The following is a 19,371-nucleotide window of genomic DNA, read 5'->3' on the forward strand; positions in this document are numbered from 1 at the left end:
TAAGGGGATAGGAGATAGGCAAAACCAACTGGCTGTCAATCTGAGAAATGCTATAGCCATGTGAGAAGAGGATAATCAGAGGGTTGCAATGGAAGGCGAGGCCTTCACTTGGGGAATCAAGAAGAAGGAAGCGACTAAGGTTCATGCAAAATCAAAGAAAATAAACTCTGAAATACATAAATTTAACCACGTTTATAAGGGACCATACAGGATTATAAAAGTTGGTCATCCTAACACTGTGGAGTTGGAGTATGCACGGACAAAGAGAGTGCATGGTAAGGAACATGTGGAAAACATAAAAAGGTACTACTCACACGAGAACAGCGATAACCCAGATGAGGAAGAGGTACGAATTGAAGAAAGTTAAGGTGTAGGGAGCTAGCAACTCTTTTGCTGGTATACCAAGTGGCGACTGGTACACTCCCAGCTGGGTGAGACTTTATTTCTAATTTCAAGTGTCACTCCTCTACCATCTTTCTCTATCTTTAGGTTAAGAAAATTAGTGTAGTAATTAGGATTGGTAGTGGTCATCCAAGTAATTCAGTCAGGAACCATGTAGTAAATTTGTAGTAGTTGCTGTTGATGTACAGTGTGAGATGTCAGAGAATCAATAACTTAAAAAAAGCTCAGTTTAGTGTGAGTAAATAACCAAAATTAATAATGCCAGAAGGAATAAAATGAGAACCATATCAGAAAGCGAATGTTTACATAATGTCGTGGTAAGCTAATTGGTTAAACAAGAATTTGGGTAATCTTATAGAGTTGTTTTATGAGGCATGAAAAGGTCAAACTGTTGTAAGAAAATTGAAGTAATGTATCAGCTTGTAAGTAGATGAACATGTAAAGAAACAAATACACAAGGAGATAGTTGTTCGGATAAATGATGTGAAATATGATGAATGGAGAGGCTAAGGAGCCTGAAGTAGTATTTTTATGTGGTTATTGCAGCGAATATGGAGAGTTGATGTAGGTTGAAGATATATATGCAGTTGAAGTTGCTGTTAAGTTGAGGGAGTTATGTGTAATGATGTATATTGAGTATGAGAGGTTTGAAGTGTTGAAGTATATGGAGGGTTGATATAGGTTGAAGATATATATGTATTTGCAGTGAAGTTGGTGTTAAGTTATGTGTAATGAAGAGTATGGAGTATGAGATGTTTGAAATATTGAAGTATGTCATTTAGCACATGAGCAACATCTGTTTGCAAGTTATTTGTAGGTATACATGTTTATCTGAAGTATGCTGATAAAACAAGGTGTAACTAATGAATAATTAGTAATTCATGTATCCAATTAGCTATCAGAGTCAATTATGGTTATACGTAGGTCAAGCTTTAGAAGCAGAATTGTGGCACTGAGTAATGAATGACAAATATCCATATAGTGGATTTAAATTAGTGTGAATATAACAGGAGATATTGTACCTCTCATCTAAGCTTTCATGATAACAATTCACATTTGGAAGTGATGTTTGGCAAAATGAAATGATCAGTAGTTTAAAATTTTTCATTGGGTGACCGCATTAGTTGTAGTGTTGCAAATAATTATGTAAGACATGCTTAGCGGTACAATGTAGCATTTAAATTTATGGAATCTGTAATGAACAAGTTGTGAATTTCTTCCTTAACTTTTATAAGTGTTGGCCAAGTGAGTTATAAATTAGAGTGATAGTAGTATGGACGGCACAAACCTCGCTGAAAGGACGGCGTACCAAAGGGGTAGCTGGCATTCAATGTATAAATGTCATATTTTGTCTCAATTTCAATTTGCTTGTGTTAAAGATTTAAACAAGTTGTGATTTTTTCTTCCTTAACTTTTATATGCGTTGGGAAGGGAGTTATAAGTTAGTGTGGTAGTGGTATGGACGGCACGAACCCCGCTGAAAGGACGGCATACCAAAGGGGTAGCTGGCATTCACCTAGTTGTTTTCTTGTCTTTGCTGTAGCAATAAGTTGTGAATTTCTTCCTTAACTTTTATAAGTGTTGGCCAAGTGAATTATGAATTAGTGATGGTAGTATGGACGGCACAAACCCCGCTGAAAGGACGGCATACCAAAGGGGTAGCTGGCATTCAACTAGTTTCTTTTCTTGTCTTTGCTATAGCAAGTTATAACAGATATGTAGTTAATGACTCGTACTAACCTTTGAAAGTGAAAAGTTTTTGGAAATTTTTGGTAAGATAAGTTTATTAAAATATTTACCATGCTATGTTAAGTAAGTAGGATTGATGTTGTGTGTTATTTGGACAATGCCATATTTTTGAGATGTAATAACTTTTTGTAGAATATTATTGTAGAGGCAGCCCACTACCAGAGTCAAGGATTTTCTTGGTGATTGTAATTTCATTACTTATTTGCACTGTGTGTTTTGTTCATATGTAGTGATGTCTAATTCCCTAGCCAATTCTTTTACGCCTGTGGCTTCAAAGAAGTTTTCGAGGGCGGGGATGTAAGGGGTCCGTAGGCCCTTACTATAAGTTTTGCGACAGCACAGGTCGACAGGACAAACAATCGATAGTGTGTGTCGGGTTGCGAGAGCAAGAGCGAGTGTTGAGTAGTAGAGTGGGACCCAGGCTGCGGGCCAGGCCGTGGGGCGGCCAGTGGCCGTAATGCAAGGCCGTACCGACAAAGGGGGTGGCCATCGCCGTGGTTTAACCCCTTTGCGTTAGAAATATATGGGAAAGTGAAAAAGTATAATTACTAGTGTGATTCAGTGACATTTTTGTGCCGATATTGTAATTACGCGTCTACCGCGCCGGCATCATTTGGATTGCAGTGTTGGATTGCAGTGTTGGATTGTAGTGGTGGATTACAATGATTGAAATTGCGTGTGACGATAATGAATAACGAAAGGGCCTGTGCTGAGATTAGCCGATATTAATTCTGTATGACGAAGGCAGTGGCTGTCTCCTTACTTTGTGTTTTTGTGATGAATATAGGTTGTGGTTTAATGAAGCTGTGTTGTCGTTCTTCTTGGCACCAGACATTTCTTTATTACAGCATTTGAGAAGGACAAAATGGAATGTAACATCTCCGTAGCAGTCCAATCCGATTGCCAGCCCATTAGGTACACGGTCACATTAATTATTATCTATTTGGGCTGCTATCAGATCCCGATCGAGCGGGTTAAGTCAGTAAATTAAACCGGAGTGTTACACCCTGCACACCGTCTCACATGAGACTGCTTTGTACACATTGCAATGCTTTCTGCGCCATCCGTGCCCATGCAAGGTTACCTCTTTAGGCTAGCCATGGAGGTGCATGCTGTTTGTTTATGTGCAGTCACTCTATGGAGTTATAAAACTCCTTCTGCCATGAATAAAAGTTTTCACTTTGGAGGTGGCCTTGCCTTCATTGGATAGGGATGACTACTGGAGCAGCTGTCATGCTGTCACAGGAGAATATGGTTTGAAATGACACAGGTGTGGACAGGCATGGTGCCCACTCCCCTGTGAGAAATCATAAAGGAGCACCAGTAATGGAAGTGCTACATCAGTGTTCATATTCGGGCAGGCACTTGGCGATGGAGGCAGCAGAGGAGACAGCAGCAGCCAGGGCAACGGGCTGTAGAGTTGGTTGTGGTGTGACCCAGACTACTCCCCCCATTGATGGCGGCAGCCAGAATGAGGAGGGCACAGGAGCTGGAGGGGCCGAGGACCGCACTGTGGGGGCCAGTGCAGATGGTGGAGGCAACTACTGGGGCAGAGTTCCGGCACTTGTTCAGTCATGCGTGGGGAGAGGTGGTCATAGTGTCATGACATCAAGGCATTGGAGTTGCACATGATAGAGACGGTGGCCTTGGTGGTGGTGGACTGCCACTTGTATCCACTTAGAGTGCCAGCCAAACATTTGGACTGATATGGCTGAGTCTGGCTGGAATCATTGCATGGTGGGCACCAGTACATGGCCGGATGCCTACCGGAGCAGTTGGAACAGTGTATGGCGCTGACACTGTGAAGCAGCTCCAGGGGTCTATGGTCACTGACGGGAGTGAACCACTATGAACTCAAGGCCCTATCAAAGACTCCCCAGGAGAAGACTGAGTGATATATTTTTTCATCTACATTTTGAACGTATGGACCAGCCACTCCACTCCACCATCAGACTGGGGATGAAAGGGAGGGGCTGTAACATGCTGAATGTGCAAAAATTTTCAAAATTTTGAGACACAAATTGTGGGCCATGACTGTAGCTGCCGTGAATGTGGACAGGCAACAAACCATATAAGGAAATTTTGAGAAAGCATAAACTACTACAAACCAAAATGAGTTGAGGAACTGACTCGCAAAATCAGCATGAGTACTCTCCGACGGGCACTGGTGGTCGAGCCACAGCGAAAGAGAGTCCCAAGGTACCACTCGATGGGCAGTGCAGTGGGTGCAGGCTGTCACAGTGTGCTTGATCTCAATGTCAATATCCTGCCAAAACATGTGGCAGTGGGCCCAGCAGTTTTGTACAGGAAACACCCCAATGGTCCAAGTGGAGAAGGTGCATGATGTCCCGCCGCAATGTGGGTGGCATGAAAACCGTGGGTGCCGACTGTTCAGTGGCCAACAGTAACGTGCCATAAAGTACTGAGAGATGGTGGTGGAGAGCAAAATAATCACGCAAAGGATTTGATGATCCTTGGCCCAGTGTTCTATCGTGACAGGTGTGGTGGACAAATTGAACAACCCAACATAAAACACGATTGGCCATGACAGCTGCCAAAATCCAAGAACTGTTAATGAGAAAACCATCCACAGTGTTTTGAACTTCAACGTCTAAATAGGAACACAACAGTTCATCCTGAAAACATGCTGGATTGGGGATAATCAGCAATTGAGAAAGAGCATCCTCATTAGTGTGTTGCATTTTGGGTTGGAAATGAAACTCATAACATAGCGTGACAAAAACAGAGCCCAGCATTGCAGTGGATGTCCTGCTTTGTCTGGTAAAGATGCTTAAGGGGTGAAAAGAGAAACCATAAGTTTATGATCAGTAATCGAATGGAAGTCGGAGCCGTATAGGAAAAAATGAAATTTTTTGAATGTGTACACAATAGCAAGATCTTCTTTTTCTATGCGCAAGTAGTACTGCTGTGCCTGATTCAGAGTTTTGGAAGAGCATGCAATTGGGCATTCGGAACCGTCTGCATATTTGTGCATGAGAATGACCCCAAGACCATATTGGGAGATGTTTGTAGCCAAAACAATATGTAGCCTTGTTGGAAGGTAACCAAGCAAGGTGCTGAGTGCAACTGTGACTTTAATAGGATAAAACCATACTGGTAGGTGGGTGACCAATGAACAGGAACATCTTTATGTAAGAGAGCATGAAGTGGCTGTGTCAGTTTGGCTGCACCAGCAATAAATTTACGGTAGTATGCAATCTTTACAAGAAAGACTTGCAACTCTTTGATGTTGGTAGGGTGCAAAAAAGCTGTAAGATCCTCGTATATTGAGGCCAGCATGCAAGACTTCAAAACCGAAATAGACAATAGATGGATGAAAAAATTGTGATTTGTTCATGTTTCATTTCAAACTTGCAGCCTGTAGCGCTTTGAGAGAGGCATGAAGGTGCCGCAAATGTTAATCTGATGAAGAACCTGAGACAACAATATCATGCAGATAGTTAATGCACATGAGTTGGTCCAAAAACTGTTGGAAAATGTTAGTAGGAGTGCTAGCCGCACCGAATGGCAGGTGCTGGTATTGGTATTAAACCAAAGGGGTTATTCATTATGAGCAAATGCTTGGAATCATCATCCAGAGCCAGCAGCAAGTTAGTTTCTGATGAGTCTATTTCGGAAAAATACTTGCCCCTGGATAGCCGTGCTAATAGGTCATTCTGACAGGGTAAGGGACAGGTGTCAATAATAGACTGTAAATTTACAGGCTTTTTAAAATAGCCACAGGGCTGAAGGTTGTTGTTAGGTTTTGCTACAGTTACTGGAGTAGACCATTCACTAGAGGAGATAGGTGTGATAACAACAAAGACGTAACTTGATGTAGTTCCAGGCTGACGTGCTCCTGTAAAGCTATTGGGATTGGGCAGGCATGAAAAACACTGGGACAGACCGTTAGTTGCATTGCGAAGTAAGGCTTGAAATCAGTTGCCCACCCTAAACCTTTTGAACACAGGGAGAATTCTCTGCAGAGTGCATTTTGTTGGTATGGAACTTGATCCGATACCATATGCACTTCATCAGAAACAAAGGACCCAAAAATTTTGAAGGTGTCTAACCCAAATAAGTTACTAGAGAGGTCAAGACCTGAACAACTATTTTGTATGCTATGGAAGTAGGAAACTGTCCAAATATAGGTATTTGTTGTTTGTTGTAGCTCACCAACTGAGGAGAGACAGGAGACAATGTCTGTGATCCAGACAATGCCTGTGATCCATAACCCTTGTAGATTTGGGAATTTAAGATCACTGCTGCACTCATGTCCACTTGCATTTTTAACATCTTGTCCATCACAAGTACTTCTTGGTAGAACTCATTTGGGCCTAGTGTCACTTGGGAAACACTGTTCACATCCTTGTTCATGCCTGTTGAAGGAGGTTGTGAGGTGCACACAGACACAATATGCCACTCCCCCCCCCCCCCCCCCCCCTTCTTTTTTACAATGGTTGCTCATCATCCAATGCCATGGGCACGTGGCCTGCTCCTGTTGAACAAAACAGTAATGTTACGACAGGAGAGGAGCACATGGCCACTGGTGTGATGCCAGCTGTTGCTGAGCACAGTGCTGCCCCATGTGGCGTGCAGACCATAGTTGCGCAGTCACCCTATCCTCCCTTTTTCCCTCCCATGAACGGACTGACAGTGGCTGAGAACGAGAAGAAGCAACATCGGCTACTTCACACCATGTTTCTATCTGATTTTCTGCTGCCCCAGATACTTTAGAGGATTTGGAAATGTTCAAAATACCTGTGAGAGAGGGTTTTTCACATTGTAAAGCATGTTCATGAGCTTCCCCATCAGGGGCCAGCCGTATTACAGCATCATGAACCGTTGAATTGGCATACGAGTCCCACTGAGCTTCAGTAACAAACTGGCAATGATGGCTGAGCACGTCAAGTTCTGCTGCCTAAGCTGTGCACAACTGTTGCTGCTTTTGACAATAGTAGAACTCAGTGCAAATAACAATAACATGAGTATGTTTGCCATGATAATTAGAGAGCAACTGACACATTTCATCAAACTGGCAGGTTCCTGAAGAGGAGCTAGCTGACACAAAAGGTGAGGAGAAATCCATGACAGAAAGAGAGCCTTGCACCTGTTGGGGTCAGTGACTTTAAAAGGTTGAATATGTTGCCAAAGGTGTTTTTCATACATATCCCATTTTGGCACAGAATCATCATGTAGAAGAGATAGTGGGGGTTACGTCAACAGCAGTGAACCCTGTCATGAATTGTGATGGTGCCAAATTGTTTAGAGAGAGCCTGCTGCTACTTGGTGAAAGCTCACTGCTGTTCAGCAAGAGATTATAAAGAATTTCTTCTACTATCGTACTGGCCATAGCAAACTAAGAAATGAAACACCCAGAGCAAAATATGCATTCACCACCAAAAAATGTGGTAATGTTTTACAAACACAATATCAGAATTCCACTAACCAAACTGTATTCCACTGCCATATGAAGGGATACATCAAGACACTGAATGAAGTAGGATTCGGTATAACAACTCTTAACCATTAAAGCACAGTCTAACATGTGACGTACATTCATCATGTAAACATTAGTCTGCCCAAGGGTCTGGCGCACTGGTTTATATAACACTGTTTTGCACATGGTGCAAGAATTTCTTCTATTATCGTACTGGCCATAGCAAACTAAGAAATGAAACACCCAGAGCAAAATATGCATTCACCACCAAAAAATGTGGTAATGTTTTACAAACACAATATCAGAATTCCACTAACCAAACTGTATTCCACTGCCATATGAAGGGATACATCAAGACACTGAATGAAGTAGGATTCGGTATAACAACTCTTAACCATTAAAGCACAGTCTAACATGTGACGTACATTCATCATGTAAACATTAGTCTGCCCAAGGGTTTGGCGCACTGGTTTATATAACACTGTTTTGCACATGGTGCAACACTTGCTGTGCCATCTGTGCTGATGCGAGATGACCTGTTCAGGTCGGTGATGGAGGTACATGCTGTTTGATTACGTGCGTTACAACAAGAACATTTTGTGTAACTTTGCATGTGGTTGGTGCTCGAATGTGACAGATTGACTGGTTGTTTGGGTTATTGATCCGGAGAGTGGGCCAAGAATGTGCAGTACAAACAGTAACACTATGTATTTGAATCATAAGAAAATGCAACAAAAATGAGTAGAAGGGAACTGAAATAGAACCATAACCTTTACATGGTGAACATATTGAAACTCACAGGTTTTCCACCACTTCATTGAATTTGATGCAAGTGCCACAATTGGATTAATTGGTAGTGGGGAGGGAGTACAGCCAGTAAAAATGAAACAAAAGGATGTCTTCTAGCTGTAATGATTTTCCATTGCTCTATAAAATTTTGTGACATTTGAGAGACTAATAAAAGAAATGTACCAATGACGTACCATGACATAAGAAACCATACAATGGCAGTATTGCAACACACACACACACACACACACACACACACACGCGCGGAGAGAGAGAGAGAGAGAGAGAGAGAGAGAGAGAGAGAGAGAGAGAGAGAGAGAGAGAGAGGGGGGGGGGGGGGGGTGAGTGAGTTACATGTTATTTATCAAATGTTTTAAATGCAAACATATTATTACTACAGTCTTCTCAATGCTGTCTGCTGCTTTGGACATATTACATATGAATCTTTTTATTATACAGGGTGTTTCAAAAATGACTTTACAACTTTGAAAGTTCATATACATTAATTCATAATGTCTACAGAGGTGATTGTAGTGACAATTTGTAGGGAAATACATCAAGTTTTGTCTCACATAGTTTGCTTGTGCCGAACCACACCGTAAGGAGGCGCTAGTAGCAGTTATGTTAAAGATGGCTACCTTCACTGGACCAGAGCATGCTAGCTGTGTGTTTTGGTTTGAAGAATCCAAGTTGGCGACAACAGTTCAGTGTAATTTCCATACCAAGTGTGCTAAAGATCCTCCTAGTAGGCTTACAATTTATGAGTGGCCTAAATGTTTTGTAGAAATGGGGTGCTCAGTAAGACATGGGAAATCATCAGGTCATCCAAGCAATTCTGATGTCATTGAGCAAGTGAGACAATGTTTGTCAACAGTCCTACAAAATTGACCCAGCGTGCATCTTGGAAACTGCGAGTCCCACATGGGACTGTTTGGCGTGTGTAGAGAAACTGTTTGCATTTGAAACCTCACAGATCGACATTTGTACAAGCAATAAAGACAATGATAAAATCCGATGGGATGTGTACAGGATAACCAAAGGAATCTACATACATCTCTAGTTTAAGGTTAAAAAATTGATGTGTTTCCCTACAAAATAACACTAAACCCATCTCTACATCTTCTTTCAATAAATTTATATTAATTTTTAAAGTTGTAAAGTCCTTTTTCTAACACCCTGTATTATATACAACTGATGACTATGGAGCATGGTATAAGACTTGTTGTTGTTGCTGTTGTTGTCGTTGTGGTCTTCAGTCCAGAGACTGGTTTGATGCACCTCTCCATGCTACTCTATCCTTTGCAAGCTTCTTCATCTCCAAGTACCTACTGCAAACTACATCCTTCTGAAACTGCTTAGTGTATTCATCTCTTTGTCTCCCTCTACAATTTTTATATTCCACACTGCCCTCCAATACTAAATTGGTGATCCCTTGATGCCTCAGAATATGTCCTACCAAGCGATCCCCAAGTTGGAGTAAAACAACAAAATATCTGATGTGTTTGAACACTGGGCAACTGAAACAGCAATTATGAATCTGACTTTGACACAGACGCTGGAATAATGAAAAATGTGTAACCATATAATGAACATGTCTTAAGGATGGAATTAATGATTTCTTGTGAGCTAAAGGGTAATGGAAAGCAGCATGTGTCAGGTGCCTCATCAATTTCCTGTAATACTTAAGTGAGAAAGTAATTCTCACGTACACCAAACCATTATTTTTGCCCACTTGTTGTTGTTGTGGTGGTCTTCAGTTGACAAACTAGTTCGATGCAGCTCTCCATGCTACTCTACCCTATGCAAGCTTCTTCATCTCTGAGTAATTGCTGCAACCTACATTCTTCTGAATCTGCTTAGTGTATTCGTCTCTTGGTCTCCCTCTATGATTTTTACCCTTCACACTTCCCTCCAGTACTGAATTGGTGATCCGTTGATCCCTCAGAACGCATCCTACCAACCGATCCCTTCTTTTTATCAAGTTTGCCACAAATTCCTCTTCTCCCCAATTGCAATCAGTACCACCTCATTAGTTGCGTGATGTACCCATCTAATCTTCAGAATTCCTCTGTAACACCACATTTCGGAAGCTTGTATTATCTTCTTATCTGAACTATTTATTGTCCATGTTTCACTTCCATACATTGCTACACTCCGTACAAATACTTTCAGAAAAGACTTCCTAACACTTAAATCTATACTTGATATTAACAAGCTTCTCTTCTTCAGAAACGCTTTCCTTGCCGTTTCCAGTAACCATTTTAAATCCTCTCTACTTTGACCATCATCAGTTATTTTGCTCCCCAAATGGCAAAACTAATTTATACTTTAAGTGTCTCATTTCCTAACCTAATTCTGTCAGCATCACCTGATTTAATTCGACTACATTCCATTATCCTTGTTTTGCTTCTGTTGATGTTCATCTTATACCCTCCTTTCAAGGCACTGTCCATTCTGTTCAGCTGCTCTTCCAGGTCCTTTGCTGTATCTGACAGAATTACAATGTCATCGGCAAACCTCAAAGTTTTTATTTTTTCTCCATGGATTTTAATACCTACTCCAAATTTTTCTTTTGTTTCCTTTACTGCTTGCGCAATATAAAGATTGAATAACATTGGGGATAGGCTGCAACCCTGTCTTACTCCCTTCCTAACCACTGATTCCATTTCATGCCTCTGAACTCGTATAACTGCCATCTGGTTTCTGTACAAGTTATAAATAGCCTTTAGCTCCCTGTATTTGACCCCTGCCACCATCAGAATTTGAAAGAGAGTATTTCAGTCAACTTTGTCAAAAGCTTTCTCTAAGTCTACAAATGCTAGAAATGTAGGTTTGCCTTTCCTTAATCTATCTTCTAGGATAAGTTGTAGGGTCAGTATTGCTTCACGTGTTCCCACATTTCTACGGAATCCAAACTGATCTTCCCAGAGGTCAGCTTCTACCAGTTCCTCCATTCGTCTGTAAAGAATTCGTGTTAGTATTTTGCAGCCATGACTTATTAAACTGATAGTTCAGTAATTTTCACACCTGCTTTCTTTGGGATTGGAATTATTATATTCTTCTTGAAGTTTCAGGGTATTTACCTGTCTCATACATCTTGCTCAACAGATGGTAGAGTTCTGTTGTGGCTGGCTCTCACTAGGCTATCAGTAGCTCTAATGGAATGTTGTCTACTCCCGGGGCCTTGTTTCAACTTAGGTGTTTCAGTGCTCTGTCAGACACTTCACACAGTATCATATCTCCCATTTCATCTTCATCTACAAGCTGTTCCATCTCCATAATATTGCGCTCAAGTATATCACCCTTGTATAGACCCTCCATATACTCCTTCCACCTTTCTGCCTTGCCTTCTTTGCTTAGAACTGGTTTTCCATCCGAGCTCTTGATATTCATACAAGCAGTTCTCTTTTCTCGATAGGTATCTTTAATTATCCTGTAGGCAGTATCTACACTCGTTCTCATAAGTTAAGGATAATGTTGATACATGGTGAGACAATGCTCTGGTGGGCGGTTTGCGGGTTTATATCACTTCGGGGTAAGACCGTGCAGTGCTTTTGACCTGCGGCCGTCGCATGGGGGTCTGGCAGCAGTCCCGATACGCAGAGGTGTGTTGATGCATGTCAGAGTACGGTGCAGTGAGTAAGTGTGCAGACATTTTCAGACGTACTAATGGTGACTGTGTGTTGAAAATGGCTCAAAGAACACATATTGATGACGTTATGAGGGGTAGAATAGTAGGGTGACTGGAGGCTGGTCAAACACAGCAGGTCGTAGCACGGGCCCTCCGTGTTCCACAAAGTGTGATCTCAAGATTATGGCAACAATTCCAGCAGACAGGAAACGTGTCCAGGCACTACAGCATGGGACGTCCGCAGTGTACAACACCACAAGAAGACCGATATCTCACCATCAGTGCCCACAGATGGCCACGGACTACTGCAGGTAGCCTTGCTCGGGACCTTACCACAGCCACTGGAACAGTTATATCAAGACACACAGTCTACAAACGACTGAACAGACATGGTTTATTCACCCGGAGACCTGCAAGGTGCATTCCACTGATCACTGGTCCCAGGTTATGTTCATGGACGAGTCCAGGTAAAGTCTGAACAGTGATTCTTGGGGAACCAGATACCAACCCCTTAATGTCCTTGAAAGGGACCTGTATGGAGGTCGTGGTTTGATGTTGTGGGGTGGCATTATGATTGGTGCACGTACACCCCTGCATGTCTTTGACAGTGGAACCGTAACAGGTCAGGTGTATCGGGACGTCATTTTGCACCAATATGTCCACCTTTTCAGGGGTGCAGTGGGTCCACCTTCCCCCTGATGGATAATAACACACGGCTCCACTGAGCTGCCATCGTGGAGGAGTACCTTGAAACAGATGATATCTGGCAAATGGAGTGGTCTGCCTGTTTTCCAGGCCTAAACCCCATCGAGCAGGTCTGGGAATCTCTCGGTCGACATATTGCTGAACATCTTCAAACCCCTACGACACTTCAGGAGCTCCAACAGGCACTGGTGCAAGAATGAGAGGCTATACCCCAGCAGCTGCTCAACCACCTCATCCAGAGTATGCCAACCAGTTGTGTGGCTTGTGTACACGTGCATGGTGATCATATCCCATATTGATGTCGGGGTACATGCGCAGGAAACAGTGGCGTTGTCCTCTAGCCATCCCTGCTTAGCTATTGTGCAGTTTCTATATATCTCATATTTGAGACATTTGTATTCCTTTTTGCCTGCTTCATTTACTACATTTTTATATTTTCTCCTTTCATCAATTACATTCAATATATCTTCTGTTACCCAAGGATTTCTACTAGCCCTCACCTTTTTACCTATTTGATCCTCTGGTACCATCACTATTTCATCTCTCAAAGCTACCCATTCTTCTTCTGCTGTATTTCTTTCCCCCATTCTTGTCATTCGTTCCCTGATGCTTTATCTGAAACACTCTAAAACCTCTGGTTCTTTCAGTTTATCCAGGTCCCATCCCCTTAAATTCCCACATTTTCGCAGTTTCTTCAGTTTTAATCTACAGTTCATAACCAATAGATTGTGGTCAGAGTGCACATCTGCCTCTGGAAATATCTTACAAAGACTATAATATCCAATATTAAGGGCTCACTTTTCTTGCAGAGAAGTTTGTTCATCTTTTGGTTTCTAATACCTATTGTGAGAACTTTCCTGATTCTAACTTTGAACACAACAACCCTTTACATTCAAATATGCACACATTTATTTATTTATTTATTCATTTATTTAGTACTGTATAAAGAACTCTCTGTAACATTAGTTTAATGAAAAGAGACCTATTATAGATTGTTGTATATTTAAGTTTATAATCTTACTCAAACTCAGTTTGAAACAGCAACAACAAACAAACTAAAGAAGAACATATTTTGTTTGGATCTTCACAGAGCACAAGAATTTATTACTGGTTCGTCTGATGGTGTAAGACATTATGGAGGTACTATAGAACGATCCGAAGATCAGTTTTCATCTGGCGATCTGGACACTTTGTTCCCTGAAAGGCTGCAACATAGGAAGGAAATGGTATTGTATAATTATTAAATATGTTCTGTTAACTGTTTTTATGGTGGAAAAGAAATCAGCTTCTTTATCAGTGTAGACATTTATGAAATTTCACTATGTAGTGCTGTTCTTGTGAAAGTTTAAGTGTAACTTGTATAAGCAATAAGTTAATGGCTCCAACCAGGTGTTGTATGTGTGAGGTATTGCCGAATTAAGGGGGGGGGGGGGGGGGAAGTGTGCTAATTTGGTACATGATATAGTGGTTGAGGAAGAATCAATTTATGCAGAATGATATTTCTCTTTCAGAGCTACATTATTTTGTGCTGCCTTGTTGCAGAATAGAATAAAATTGTTGAGGCCTTTAATTACTGTTGAATTGCCAAGAATCACTGATCAGAAATGAAATATCATATCACTTATTTAACTTTCACTGCAAATCAGTTTATTGTTAGCATGATACAAAAAGGTGACTACAACAAAATATTGTTATATATCAAGAGGCCACTAGCAATTTTTACCACAGTGGAGTAGCCTCTAATCTCTGTGTTGTTGCTTTGATATTTCACATCTCATGAAAAGAACTGAATCGTTCATAGAATGATTCTTATATAGTTTCCTGTTTTGATCTGCCAAGAAAGATAACAGACTATAACTCTAAGCAAGAAAGTTATTCAGAGATATATTTTTAAAATTTTAATAATCTCAAGATCAATATGTAGCACTGAATCAGCACTCCGCCTCTCAATCATGTAAGTGTTTCAACTCCTCCTAGACTCTACAATCTTCTAGGTGTTCCTCTTGATATGCTGAACAGTAACATTTGTATATTGTTGAGATAACTTACTCTTTGCAACATCATAAGGTGAACCACTTTACTGAACTGGAAAAGCATATTATATGATCAATTTTGTTCTTTTCTGTGAATAGTAAGATAAGCATTGAATAAATTCACACATCATATGCAGTCTCAGTGCTTCTGGGTTGTAAATAACTTAGGACCAATACAAGAAGAAGTTGCAGTTTTTGAATGCACAGTGTTCAGAATGCTTTAATGTGAACACAGTTCCGATAGCCTATACAGGTCCAACGTACGAAGCAAGGCCAAGTCCAAGATTCAAACACAATTCATCCTGAAAGTTACCACAAATAAATACGATAGTGAAGTGAGAGAGAGTCCACTCTGCTACAAGGCTATATAAAGTTCCTTTGTTGCTTATTGTCTTGAAATGGTGTTGCCCATCATTGGTATGCAAAGGCCCTGATGTGATGCTGCCTTCTGACATGCGACCATGCCTTCGCGATGGTCTGCACCTGCACCTGCACCTCACTAAATGTTGTGGTAGCCATGGCAATTTTGCCAGTACAAAACAAGAGGTAACATGGTGGGTTACCACAGAGCTCTTCTGTGGGGGAGAGAGGGGTTGAGTTGGTGAAACCCTGGCATCTCTACTTGGGCTGCCCTGTGATATAGAAGAAGACAACACCCATGGTCTCCTGGGCATTGGGGACCACTGCCCGTGGTGTGGATAACAGCTTCCTGTCATCCGCTACTGCAGCAGTGAGCCTGGTGATGCTGAGGCTGCTGTGGGTGGATGCTACGTGGTGTGATGCTAGCTGCTGGGGATGCTGATGCAGGGTCAGGAGTTCTGCGGACTTCCGGCTCCCAGAGGGTTGTAGGCAAGGGGGAGCACAGTGCAAGATGATGGACCAAGAAAAGAAGAGGCACCTGGAGAGGTGGCAGTGAGAACGGAAAACTAAGTTCTGATAGATGGATTGATACAGGGAGTGAACATGGGGGCAGCAGAGGCCAGCCCCACACATAATCATAATTGATTGTGATTGTGCACCACCATCATGTCACCTATCTGCTGCTTGAAGAGTCTCCAACCAGGCTGATAGTGGACAACCACTGGAATCCAATGATCAAAGTGACCAAACACATATGGCCAGGGGGAGTCAGAAGCCCATAATATGGCTACTAACAGTGTATGTAAAATGGGAGCAAGCTGCAATGACGAGCAATCAAAATTCGTCCAAGATGGGGCCCATGAAGTCCAGGTGCATGCATTCCCAATGCAGCATGGGTGCCAGCCACATAGGTAACATTGGCACAGTGTGGTCTGGTGGCCTTTACACTGGGATAGGCGGCAAATGAGTAATCAATTTCCCAGTTGACACTGGGTCAGTAGACGTAGTGGCGAGCAGGCATTTTCACCCTTGATGACCCCAGGTGGCTGTGACTAAGAGTCAAGGGATGTCCACTGAAGGGAAGCTGGAATAACCACCCGCAATACAGTGTGTTCTAGCGTCAACAAGATAGTCCTATTGACGAAAGTCAGTCTGTGGTGCAGCATAAAACAATCAAAGAAAGGGTCCAATACATGCGCCAAAGTTCGGTCAGGCCACCCCCTTTAGACGTGTTGCCGCGCCTGGCAGAGAACATTTGGGACATGCTCCAATGAAGTATTCTGTTTTCCCATTGATAAATAGCTAGTAGACATAGTGGCAAACAAGCATCTTCACCTTCGATGACCCCCAGTGGCTAATAGTGTGAACAATACAACAGCTTGTAATAGGAAAGCCTTCTGCTACCTTCCGAGCTTCCACATCAAGATAAAAGCAAGATTTCCTCCTGGTCAAAACTGGTGTGGGGCGTTGTAGGCAGAAGCAAGAAAGTGTCCACAATGGAGTGCTGAGCTGTCATGCAAAAGTGAATCTCTAATGGTGGTGACTGAGAACAGACTCCACTGCTCCGGTCTGTTGGCAGTGTTGCATCTGTGCTGCTGGGACAAAGACAGAGACTAAAGGTTTGTAATCCCTGACATGATGAAACTTAGCACCATATAAAAACACATGAAACTTCCTTATTGCATGAATAATAGCGAGGGTCTCCTCCTCGATTTGGAAATAATTCTGTTGGCTGCTCCGAATTGTCAGGGTTGCACAGGGCCAGCAATGAAGGCTATTCTTCAATGCCAGAAATGCTTCATCACATGCTGTCGTTCAGAAAAACTGTGCCCCTTTTTTCAGTAATGGTTAGGAGGGTGCACAGTGGTAGCCACTCTTAGGGTGAATTTATGATAACGCCTAACTTTACCTAAAAAAAAAAAAAATTGGGTTCCTCGTTAGTGGGTCAAGGAAGAGCGTCAATAGCAGCAATGTGACTGTTCCGCCTGGAGATAATGTGTTGGAGGTATTTAATAGAAAGTTGTCAAAAGTGAAATTTATCCAGAGTGCACTTGAGGCCCCTGCATCTTGCTCAGTTTGAAACGGAAGCTGAAGGTTCCACAGATGCTCCTCAGTGGAGGTAACCATGACCACAATATTGTCAAGATAGTTGATGCAATGGGGAATACGTTATGTGAATTACTCCAACTAATGTTGAAAAAGTACCAGAGCACTTGCTATCCCCAATCTTTTATACGTGTGGAGACCAGGGGTGTTGTTGATGGCAAATAAGTTCTGTAGTTTTTTGTTGAGTGGCAGCCTGCAGATATACCTCCAATAACTCCACCTTTAAAAACAATGTCCTCTCACCTGTTTTGTCACGAATTCCTCTGGACATGGGATGGAATATGTGTCAGCCACAGCCTGTGTATTGATCATCACCTTAAAATCAATACATAGACAGAGTTTGCTGGGTGATTTCTTTATGATTACAAGCATTGTAGCTTACTGGCTGAACAAAATAGGTTCGGTTACCTCTAAAGCTGCCCACCTGTCAAGTTACTTCTTATCTTGATCACAAAGTGACAGTGGCACCAGCCGCGTCTGAAAAAAAAATGAGGTTGTGCCATCGCTTTAATCCTGCAAAGCCCCGGAAAAAAATATCCAAACAACTGTCGTAAAGTTCATCAAGTTCCTGGTACAGTGCATGCTCAGATACCTGATTAATCAAATCGATAACTGTGAATCCAAATGCAGTGAAAGCATCCAAGCCAAACAAGTTTTCCAATATGTCCACCATCAATTGTCTGATAATGGGGATCTTTTGTCTGTTGTAGGTAATAAGATGATGTGTTGCTGGAGACAATACGTGAGAATTGATAAGAAATGCTGAGACACATTGATTTGCAACTGAAACAACTTTCCATTGATTTGCACATTGATGAACATCTTGTTAGGAATCACCACAGTGTTATCACACGTAGGTCTGATGACATTAATATCCATTGATTGGCAGTGATGAGTGTGCAGCACCAGCAGACAACACTTGACATACTGCCGCAATGTGTCCTTTCTTCTGACAGTGGTGGCAGGAACACAAACACTTGAGGTAGTCTGGCCAGTCATGGTGAACAAAACAATCAAGGCACGACAGAAGGGGGTTGCAATAATCAGCATGCCATGGACATATTTGTGCGGCATGTGGTGTACAAGTGGGCTGCATTGCTATGCTTCCTGCCTCAGAGCATGCACCCAAACCTGAGTGCCTGCTGCTGTCCAATTTGACAGTGGCCATTTCTGCCCAGGAATCCACTTGGCAGCCAGCCACATGAGCAAATTAAAATGATTGAACAGTAGAAATGACCTTGTCCAAGGAGGGATCTTCAAACTGTAGTGGCCCCTGGTGAACCTCTTTATCATGGACCGACCTAATGAGTGCATCTTGGACCATAATGTCAGTGTACAACTCTTTATGTGGAGAGATAACAAAGCAGCTTTTCCGACTGACACCCTGCAATTCTGCAGACCAAGTGCGATATGATTGATGAGGTTGTTTCCTTCACTGATATTTATTCCAGTCTCACGGAAATAACATACATATATAATAAGATGACAAGTGACAAATTTTGTCAAAAGAGAGGGAAGCAGGTTCCTGAAGCGAGGCCAACTTTCCTAACAAGTGACACGTTGGGAGGGGGGGCGATCCAAGAGAGAAAACAAGCCTTAATGCTAATGGCATCCACTACCTGGACGACAGTGAAGTGTTGCCATAAGGGCTTCTCATATGCCTCCCAGTAGCTTACAGATTCATCATAGGTGGGGAAGAGAGGTTGATGGTCTGGCAGTTGCTGTGGCTTTGCCAATAATTTTGAGTTAACACCCTGTTCAACAATACTGTGTGTTTCTGCTGTTGCAATTCCAAATGTTGTTGGCTTTCCAGCTGCTGCTGCAGCAAGCTTTGAAGCACCACCTTAAAGGACATGCTGGACATCATCGTCAAATGAACAAGAGACACACATGAAAAGTGCAGTCGCTCTTGTCAACTGAAACTGTAGTCACCCTTGTCAACACTCATGTTGCAATTCCACACACAAATAAGAATCTTGCACAAAATGATTCAAAAGAAAGCCTTTTAGAAATAAAATGTAATATATAAAGTGAATGTGAAAGCAGTAATGTTATATACATGGTGGTCCGTTGATCGTAGCCAGGCCAAATATCTCATGAAATAAGCGTCAAACGATAGACCTATAAAGAACGAGCGTCAAACAAAAGAACTATAA

The 19,371-nt window shown here is 42.1% G+C and overlaps 1 protein-coding gene across 5 annotated transcripts in view; it reads left to right on the plus strand.

Annotated features, from left to right (window-relative positions):
- The window catches only part of LOC124615429 (solute carrier family 12 member 8), a 216,096-nt gene that overhangs the window by 155,490 nt on the left and 41,235 nt on the right, over positions 1-19,371 (plus strand). For all 5 annotated transcript variants that reach the window (XM_047143316.1, XM_047143324.1, XM_047143341.1 and 2 more), the window contains one exon: positions 13,807-13,942. In XM_047143316.1, the coding sequence (XP_046999272.1) occupies positions 13,807-13,942 (136 nt within the window). The remainder of the gene's footprint in view (positions 1-13,806; positions 13,943-19,371) is intronic.

The sequence above is a fragment of the Schistocerca americana genome, chromosome 1, assembly GCF_021461395.2.
Source record: "Schistocerca americana isolate TAMUIC-IGC-003095 chromosome 1, iqSchAmer2.1, whole genome shotgun sequence".
Classification (NCBI taxonomy): Eukaryota; Metazoa; Arthropoda; class Insecta; order Orthoptera; family Acrididae; genus Schistocerca; species Schistocerca americana.